Here is a 10,107-nt window from a genome sequence, read left to right on the forward strand (position 1 = left end):
CTCTTACACATTCTTGAGCTCCTAGTCTGGGATTTTCAAAGGAGCCTATAGAAGCTTGATACCCAAATTCCACTGAGTTTCTGTGGGATTTGGGCTTCTAACCGCCTTAGGCTCCTTTTGAAAATCCCAACCTAAATTAACAGTAGCCACTGGGGAAAATGGCCAGAGCATTTTAGTGGACAGTTCAATTAAAAACCCCATTCATTATGCAGAGTTAAAAAAAACAAACTAAGTAGGGTGTATAAAGGGGAGAGAAAATACTGATGATATATTAATGCCATTATACAAATTATGCATCTTAAGCTGTAATATTATGGTCAATTCTCGCAATCTCGGAGCTATAGCAGAAAGAGAACGGGTCCAGAGACAAGGTGACAAAAATGATTATGCTTCGATATGGAGAGACTGAAAAGACAGGGATTGTTTTATTTAGAGATGGGATGAATAGGACAGGATGTGATAGAGGCATATAAAATGATGAATGGTATAGGGCTGGAAAACTGGAATGAGGTATTACTCTTCTCTCAGTATAAGAACAAAGGGACAGCCAGTGGAGCTGAAAGGCAACCAATTTAAAACTGATAAAAAGAATACTTTTCTTTTAATGTAAAATTCACCCCCAGTGCTCATTGCCACTGGATATCATTTGAGGTCAAGAGCCTAGGATTCAAAAATGGATTAAAGGTTTATGTGGACAATGAAAAGTATCCACAGTTACACTAGATAGGCATAAACCTGGCGCCAACTGACAGAAACTTCTCCTGTGAGCAAGTTAGGCCATAGCTATGAGATTTCATGCACCTTCCTCTGAAGCATCTGAACCAATCCTGGCTATGTTAGAAACAGCATGGACTAGATGAGATGGACTCCCTGTGTGAGTTCCTGTGCCCTATAGTCTCTATTTACTGTACAGCGCTTTTTAAGGTCCAGATCCTGCCATCATTTGCAACCAGACACATTATTATAGGACTACACCCTGAATAAGTGTTGTTGTTATTACTACTACTAAGTGTTCACAAGATCAGGCCCTACCTGCACAACACCCACTAAGGATAACCATGATAGGGCCCAGTCCTGCCAGGTGCTGAGCACACTCAGTAGCCACACACTTCATTGGAAACTAAAGGTGCTCGGAACCAAGCACAACCAAGAGCTTTGCCACTGGGTTTCAATGGAGAAGGCTCAAACACCTGATATTTCAATTAGCATCTTCACTAAGACTAGATTGAGTGGTTTGTCAGCTATTAAGCATGACAAGGTGAGTGAGGTACTACCTTTTATTGGACCAACTTCTGTTGGTGAGAGAGACAAGCTTTTGAGAGCTTTCTGTAAGCTCAGAAGCTTGTCTCTCTCACCAACAGAAGCTGGTCCAATAAAAGGTAGTACCTCACTCACCTTGTCTCTGTGATATCCTGGGACCAACATGGCTACAACAACACTACATACAGCCATCAAGCATAAGCATTCCTTAGGGTTTAAGACTACCATGAGCTTATCGATGGCATTGTTCTTACTCCAAAGGGTTTCCTCTTGATAAATACATTGGTCAGCTCAAATATTTAATCAAATTGTGGAAAGATTCTCAACTAGGATAACTGAAATTACACTAGATGGAATGGAAAATTACAGGCTAGGCCAGCCAATGGACAGAAGGGGGGACTATTATAGGAGTGATATGTAAAAGAGAAACTTCTAGCTATGTAGATAATTAGAAGTGTTCATCAGAATATTTCCATTTATAATTGACTGTTTTTGCATATAGCACTTACTGCTGAGAATTTACTTGTGCCATGTGACAGAGTGGGTGTAGCCTAGAGCTGGCTCAGCACTCTGAACTTCCTAAGGGTCTCCACATCTGCTGAACAGGGAGATAAGGTCAATAAGGTGATTCAGTTAGTCTGCTATGGACCGTTAAATGGGCAACGGGAAAGTAGGGGGGGAAAGAGCTGGATGGAAAGGTAAAGAATCTCAGAGATTCTCAGAGAGATGAAATTTTTCTCTCCCTACCCCCTCACCTCCCATCTAAGGGATATGCTGAAACTTTGGAACAGCCATATGGTGATAGGACATGAAGCTGCTGAGATATTGTAAATACAATGCACTGTGGTGAACTTTATGTAAGGGTGTGTGGAGACTGCTTACAAAGAGAAATTCAGAGTGAGGGAGCACACCCTGTGACGTGCCAAAACGCTGCAGTTCATTCTTCAGAAAGTTCATTTTATTTAAATCTGAATACTTTTCTATGAGTGGTAGCTTTACAGGAAGACTAGATTTAACCACTTGGCCTCTGGATTAGCGGTGCAAATAAACCATTTAGACAAACAGTAAAGTGTAAAAAGTAATGATCACATGTGAACACTTCACATATTATATTTTTGAGATCTTTCTATTAATGGCTGTTATGTCAATACCTAAATGAGTGAGATTTGTGCTTAGTCCATAAACAGATGCTTTGTGACAGATGTGCTAAAAATAATACAGTGGAGGCTCTTTCTCCCTGCTTTCACGACAACAGCAGCATTTCTGAAAGCTTAGAACTGAAGCCTAAAGCTTGTACAGTACTTAGCAGTCTCCTGTACGTTTTACCACATATGGTCCCATAGGAAATCAGTTGGGTCTTTTGTTGAAGAGATGCTGAGCAGCTGAACTGTGAGAGCTAGTTCAGTTCAGAGCCAACATAGCTTATCTTGAGTTAATGAGACCTACTGGAGTCATGTGATAGGCAGGGCTGTCTTTCCTCTCAGTTGTTTACATTAGCACCGGAACCATTATCTTTTGTTATGAGAGAGAGTTGACACAAATGTAGATCAACTACAAGAATATTCCCACAGACTTCTCTTATGGTGATGATTCAGTGTGTTCAGTTAATGATTTGATAGCAGGTATTGTGTACTAAGGGTTATGTCATGGAAGGCTTCAGAAATAGAGAAGGTTATTGAATCGATTGGCTCCTTTGTTTAGATTTTGCACGTTGATTTATTTCCCTGTTATGAATGTTCTATTTCTTTCCCAGCTGTCAATTTTATTCTTGTCTATGTGGATATGAGATATTTCATAGTGCATGCACGTGTGTGAGTATATATACAGTGTAGATTTAATCCAGTGTCTATCTATTACTTCTGTAATATATTGTGTTGCTGGGGTGGGGTGGAAAATTAACTATAGTACTAACTAGGAGTGTAAGGGCCTATTGCTAGGCCCTTATACGGTCTGATCTTACTGCCATTGAAGTCGATAGCAAACCTCCCAATGACTTCAATAGAAGCAGGATCAGATCCATATTGAATTGCTGGGATGGGAGAGAGAGCACACGAGGGAGAAAGCAAAGGCCCAGTCCCTCTCCCAGTGAATTCAGAGTCAATGACAAAATTTCCATTGGCCTCACTAGGTATGAAGATGAATCCTTGGTGACCACTGGTGGTGATTCTCTTGCAATACCATGTGACATTTAATTTTTAAAGTCAGGATGGAAAGAAAATATGCATGAAAAATTTGGGCCTGATTGTGCAAGCTCCTCCCAGAAGTTATAAAGCATCTTTCAGCACTGGTCCCAAATGGAGAAACAAATAACTACTCTCTGCTTGTAATGTTACATCCTTTCCTCTCCAGCTCTTGGTCTGCCTTGTCGTTTAGAGTTTAAGCTCTTCAGGGTATGCGTTGTCTTTTATTCTGTGCTTATATGGCACCTAGCAATGAGGGCTTCGTCTCAGTTGTTTTTTCTAGGTGCTACTGTGATGCAAATAATAGTTAAATAAAAATATAAACAAGGAAAAGGCTGTTTAAAACCAAGATCAGGGAGAAAGCCATCACAGTTGAATCTGTGATTGTTCTTCCCCTTCAGGTATTGGAGGTATTTTTTTAATAATAAAGCCTCTTAAAAGCTTCACTTTTTACTAACCCACTTTAAAATGTCTCCTTTTTTTTTCTTTCCCTCCCCCCAGATAACGAAGAGCTTTACCTTGCTAAAGCAATTCACAAGTCGTTCCTAGAAGTCAATGAGGAAGGTGCCGAAGCTGCTGCTGCCTCAGGTATCTGACTCTGAACTAAATTATAGGTCTGGCTACCCTGTATTAATTAGTATTTTAAAAATGCCTTCGTGCAGAGCCAAAAAGCGGAGCACAGACAGCATGAGGATACAGTCTGGCAAGTGTCCCTCCTTCCCAGAGAGGATGCTGGAAATTGAAAATGCCAACATTTTCTTAATATGAGTGTGTCATAAAGTGTCTCAAGTGCTCAGTGGAAAATATTGCTCCTTTCTCCCATTTCCTTTCTAATGAGAGGTGGGAGGGTACATGCTGCATTTTTGAAGATAGATTTTCTTTCTGGAACTTGAATCTTGGCAATTTGCAATGGTTGTGATTATTTTATTTTTCCTCATCATGTGTGATTTCTCCAAAACGGTTAGAAGTACCTCAGAGAGATTGTTGTGTTTTTTAATAAGCACTTAAACAGGGATGTGAGCAGGAATGCAATAGCTAGAAAAGGCTAGCTTGCCAGCAGTGATGCTTCAGGGGCCAGATGGTGAAAATGCTTGGTTGTCACAGGCAAATCTTGACTCTCCCTCTTCCAAATGAGTTATTTCATTTGCTAACTTGCTTGCATTATGATGTGATTTCTCTCCATAAGTACTTGTACCATTCTTCGAGCAAGAGAAAAACAGCACCCTTTGTAGTCAATCCCGGTGATTCTTTTGAGCTTGGCATTTAACAGTCATGTGGGCAGAGATTATTGGCATGCATAGGTTTTTTTATTGCCAATGCAGTCAAAATGAAAGTTAATAAAACACTTGTAAATAATAAAGCCCTAGTGAAAACCTTAGAAGATTCCCAAATATAAGAAAATACCAAAGGGCCAAAATCTGCCTGTCTCCTCATATATTTTGCCTTTAATTTTCTTTTTTAAAATACAGCAAACAACAAAGAGCTAAATTAAAAATTTCAAGGTCAGCCCCACACCCTTAACGCTTCTATTTAATAAGGAGTTAATGTGAGTACCAGGGTCAGGCTTAGATCTGTCTAGCACAATAAGAGTGGTTAGTGATACTGTCTACTGTAATACATTTTCCTTTGAAAGGGAATGGCCTTCATTACCCAGAGGTTCTGCCTTTTTGTAAGTTATAAGCTGTTCCATCATCACTGGAAATAAATTGTGCCATTGCCCATTGTTAATCATTCTCGGAGCATACATAGACATGTAATTACTTTAGAAGTCTGCTTCCTTTTAGATTAGATTGTTCGTGCTATTTGTTGGTGACAGTGCAATCATGTAGGCTTTAATCCCTATTCATGGGCTTTACAAGTATCACGTGTGAAGAGGTTAACATGCTGTATAGAGGGAGAGTATGGGGAAGATAAAGTAATACCTGACATGCTGCTTGCGTGTGTTTTTTCCCCTTTAGGAATGATTGCCATTAGTAGAATGGCTGTGCTGTACCCCCAGGTTATAGTCGATCATCCATTTTTCTTTCTGGTCAGGAACAGGAGAACAGGTAAGTGTATGGGGTTTCTGAGCTGTTTTCTCATTGTTTACAGTGAATCCCCATCAGACCCATGCAGCAGAGGCTGTTTTGGATCAATAAACTGGTCTCAGAGTGTAATTTTTTTTCTCTACTTTCTGCTCTGCAATGCTTTGTGTTGAGGGATTTTAACTAATCTCTCATAACACAATTGCTTTAACACTCCTCCCAACCCCAACCTCACACAGGAACAGCCTGGGAAAAATATTATTGCTCCTTTTTTAGTAAGTGATTGTAGGAAAAATTCACCAATGAACTTCCTGAGGGCTGAGGCACAATTGTCATTGTAATCTTAAACCATAGCTCTACATTTGACTTCATCAGGGGACACCGTCGTGACTCCCCATGTGCAGTCAGCATTCTTGGAACACACCCTCCGACGTCAGTAAGAGCTTTGCTTTAGAAAGTCCATCAAAATTTGCCCCAATACCAATTGATTTCCGGAAAGGACAGATATTGCAGTTATGAATAATTCTCTGGTGTCACTGGTGTGTATTCTGTGGTAGGCAAGGATGAGAACGGTACTCACTGGCAATATGGCCTCTGATGAAGCAATGTATTGGTTTGATATTCGTAATTTGTTTTTGGTGATGTCGTGGAGGTGATTGGATAACAAATAGCATGTTACTATGTGACCACACAGGAGCTGGAGCTGTCTGTTATGACATCTCGCCTAGTCTGGAGCAAAATTCAGTAGCTTCAGTTCACAAGGGTTTTAGTGCATCTGAGATCAGTCTGGCTTAGTATGTGCAAGATATGCTTTCTTATTGTTAAATTTTCATATTGCAGTACTGCCTAGTGTTGGGGCCCCGTTGTGCTAGGTGCTGTACAAACATTAACAGTCTTTGTCTCAAACCTTGCACCTGGTGAGCTAGGTGCATCAGAGATGCCCTACCAATGTACTGTCCAAGAGGATTAAGCTATAGTGAACTAGACTCATTACTTCTGAATGAGGGCATCCACACAGGGTTTAATACACGATAACTTATGTCCATTTACTGAGTGTCCCCTTACGGATCCTTCCAGAGAGATGGGGAAGGGGAATCTGATGGGCATCACAGAAGACTACAAAATCCTCAATCTGATAGTGTCTAGTGAGCAATTTATACACTGAAGATGTGCTATGTATGGGAACCGAATGACTGAGGACAGCAGTACTGGTATATAGAACTTCTTGCCTCTCGGTAGCCATTCAAATGAGAAATAAGTCCAGTAAAAGACCAAATTTTCATTCTTTTTGAAGTCATTGGGAGCCTTGCCAGGGAATTCAATGGTAGCAGGAACATGAAATTATCATGAAAGTTGCCTGTAGGCAGATGTCCACATTTCAGTTGATACTAGCTGGCTCCCTTCTTGAGATCCTCCGCCTAGAAGCCAAGGACTGAATGGATGTGGAGACTGAACTACCCATTGACATCAGTGATGTTCCCTCTAAAGCCCAATGAAGTCCATATATATCTTTCTACTGATTTCAGGGGCTTTGGAGCAAGCCTCTGGAGTGTGTTGAGGTGCATTGTCAGGGCAGTGGAGAAGTTTTCATTGCTTCTGTCTGTGCTGTACCTGTTTTGAGTACAAACAGAGGAACTCATTCTCCAAGGCTATCAATCCATCACCTCTCACGGATACTAAACTCAGATGCACGTGTATGTACATTCGCGTGCACATACACAAAATTTATAAATGTTGTGCCCTATGAAATCTGTATCTTTATCAGATGATGAATAAATCACCAATAACTTCAAACAATGGAGAGTGGTTTAGAAGTGTGTCCTTCTGTGTGGTTCTGATTTGTGTGTTCTCTCATTTGGTTCAGGTACTATCTTGTTCATGGGAAGAGTCATGCACCCAGAAGCAATGAATGCAAGTGGCCATGACTTTGAAGAACTTTAACTGATAACGCCACACACTAGAAAAGGAAGGAAATAAGCACACTGAGTTTATAATTGATATATTTAAGGTTTGCTGTGTTTTATAATGTACCTTAAGACACTGTTTAAATACTTCCATATTTAACGCGGTTTAAGTTACAAGCCAAGTTTATGGAGGAAAGCTTTCAGTATTAAAATAATGGTTCTGTTGCGGTCATTGTGATTGCTGTGTCAGTCCTTAAAATAAAATCGTATACATGTCAACAGCTGTGTTTCTTATTTTAGTGAATTGTAATGCAAAAGTTTGTTAATTCGTAAGTACTATATTTGTTACACCTCAAAGCTAACCTGATCAGTAAGACCGGACTAGAATGTCTACAGTTTTAAATATTACCAGTGGCAAAACTTGATAAATTATTCACCCAGTTCTATTAATTATTTGAAAAATGTAGTCTCTCTCGAAATATTTGCAAGCAGATTGTAATATCTTGTAATTCATTCATTATTTGAATGCTCTTATGCAAATCTTTTAACTCTCTGGATTGATTGTGAACTGTTCTGAAAGTAAGTATTTGGTATTTGCTGTGCTGGTTTGTTGTGATTGTTCAGATAAGACTTGTGGAGTGAAATCCTGACCTCCTCCATGTCAGTGTAAGACACCCACTGATTTTAATGGGGCCAGGAGTTCATGCATGGTGACATTTAATCTGCTGGATAACTGTGGTAGCCCTTCTTCTGTGAAGACTCCCACATGTGAATTTAAAATGCTGTTTTTGTGAATACTCCTGCATGTGACTTTGAAATTCACTTTCTGTGAATGCTGATGCCAGTAAAACTCAGTCGCATGAATGTTTGTGAATAGTGAGCACAGAACAGGTGTGAGCATGACTGAACTGAAATCATTTACATAGTCACATAAATATTTGTGGATATTTTTCCGCCTCGCTTCTCCCCCACCCCAATGTTTGCCTGGCTCTACTAAGTAATTCTATCCACAGCTCTCTCACAGTAGTGAGCAACAAGGGCATTTCTACAAAATAGGCTCTTTCAGATAATCCTAAAATGTGTGAAAATGTTCAGTTTGTGAAATAAATGTCTAATGAAATCTAATCCTCTTTCTTCCTAAACTTCTTATTGAGAACAAAGTGCCAGATGGAACAGAATGATACATGCAACAATCTAAATATTAGGTGGGATAATAAATGCCACCCTCACTCACAGGAAGGAAGAGAAAGTACCCGCCAGTGCCAGACACTGACATATAATTATCACTTCCCACTTTGTGTAAAATATAAAATGAACGGTAATTACTACCAAAGGTGAAAGGGAAAAGGAAAGAAGGTGGCAGGGCTGGAATCCAATCTATGGCAAAAAATACAGTCTGCAGATAAGAGGCGATATGGTTCCTTCTTCCAGTCAATAGGAATTTTGCCTTTGAATTCAGTGGGAGCAAGATGAGGCCTAATTTCTGAAAAAGTTATTGGCTGAGCTTTAGGTGGAATCATTCATAGGATTTCCTGGTACGTTTTCAGTTTAAATCAAGCCCTCGCAGGCACTGCTTACGTGCTGTACAAGGGAAAGAAGTCCAAAACTTGACAGTGTTGTTCGTGGGACTCTTATATGCTCCCAGGCTCAAAGCTTGAGTGTAGCGCTCAGGCCAAAGAACTTGATGAGTGCTGGGAAGAAGGGTTGAGAGCAATGAAAGGAAACTTAACTGAGCATGCGCCTCCCAAGCCAGACTGCAGAATGATGCTCTCCATAGAGGCTAGTTACAAATGCCTCATGGAAACTGGGCAGGAGGATCCATGGAGTGGCTGATACACTCCCCACCTCAGGCTGGCCGAGCTATTTGAGCAACGATCTAGCAACACCTTCTGCAGTGGAACTGCGCCAGTACTGCTACAAATTGGCCTCACAAAATTTCTTTGTTTTGTGTTCTGGACTCTTAGTAAGAATTTACAACCCCAATATCACCTCCACAGAGAATCCTATTTCCTAATGAGCCCCCAAATTAATTCAGAAATTGGAATTTATATTTTCATAGATTCCAAGGCCAGAAGAGACCATGGTGATCATTGAGTCTGACTTCCTGTATACTTTGTTTACCTGGTCCTGCCTTAGCACAGGGGGCTGGACTTGTTGACTTCTCATGGTCCCCTTCGCCTAATATTTCTGTGAGTCTATGATAACACAGGGCATAGAACTTCCCAAAATAATTTTTAGAATTTTCCCTTTGGAAAAACATCAAAGCTTGATTTTAAAATTGCCAGTGATGGAGAATCCATCCTGACCATTGGTAAATTGTTCCAATGGTTAATTACCCTCACGGTTAAAAATGTCTGCCTTGTTTCCAACCTGATTTCCAGACATTGTATTGTGTTAAACCTTTCTTCACTAGATTGATGAGCCCATTGTCACATATATGTTTCCCCATGTAGGTACTCGTAAACTGTGCTGCAGTCACCCCTTAACCTTCTCTTTGTTAAGCTAAATAGATACTCAAAGAGCTCAATCACTATAAGGCAGGCTTTTCTAATCTTGTGATCATTCTTGTGCCTGTTCTCTGAACTCTCCAATTTATCAACATCCTTCTTGAATTGGGGACATCAGAACTGGACACATTGTTCAAGCAGTGATCACACCAGTGTCAAATACAGAGGTGAAAACGACCTCCTACTCAATATTCCCATTTATGCATCCAAGGATTGCATTAGCCTCTTTGGC

The 10,107-nt window shown here is 40.3% G+C and overlaps 1 protein-coding gene across 1 annotated transcript in view; it reads left to right on the forward strand.

Annotated features, from left to right (window-relative positions):
• The window catches only part of SERPINI1 (serpin family I member 1), a 69,978-nt gene extending 61,485 nt beyond the window's left edge, over positions 1 to 8,493 (forward strand). Inside the window, exons 7-9 of the mRNA XM_034782733.1 lie at positions 3,942 to 4,028; positions 5,399 to 5,488; positions 7,329 to 8,493. Coding sequence (XP_034638624.1) covers positions 3,942 to 4,028; positions 5,399 to 5,488; positions 7,329 to 7,405 — 254 coding nt within the window. The 3' untranslated portion in view covers positions 7,406 to 8,493. The remainder of the gene's footprint in view (positions 1 to 3,941; positions 4,029 to 5,398; positions 5,489 to 7,328) is intronic.
• Positions 8,494 to 10,107: the final 1,614 nt, after the last annotated feature.

Source organism: Trachemys scripta, chromosome 9, assembly GCF_013100865.1.
Source record: "Trachemys scripta elegans isolate TJP31775 chromosome 9, CAS_Tse_1.0, whole genome shotgun sequence".
In the NCBI taxonomy this organism is placed as follows: Eukaryota; Metazoa; Chordata; order Testudines; family Emydidae; genus Trachemys; species Trachemys scripta.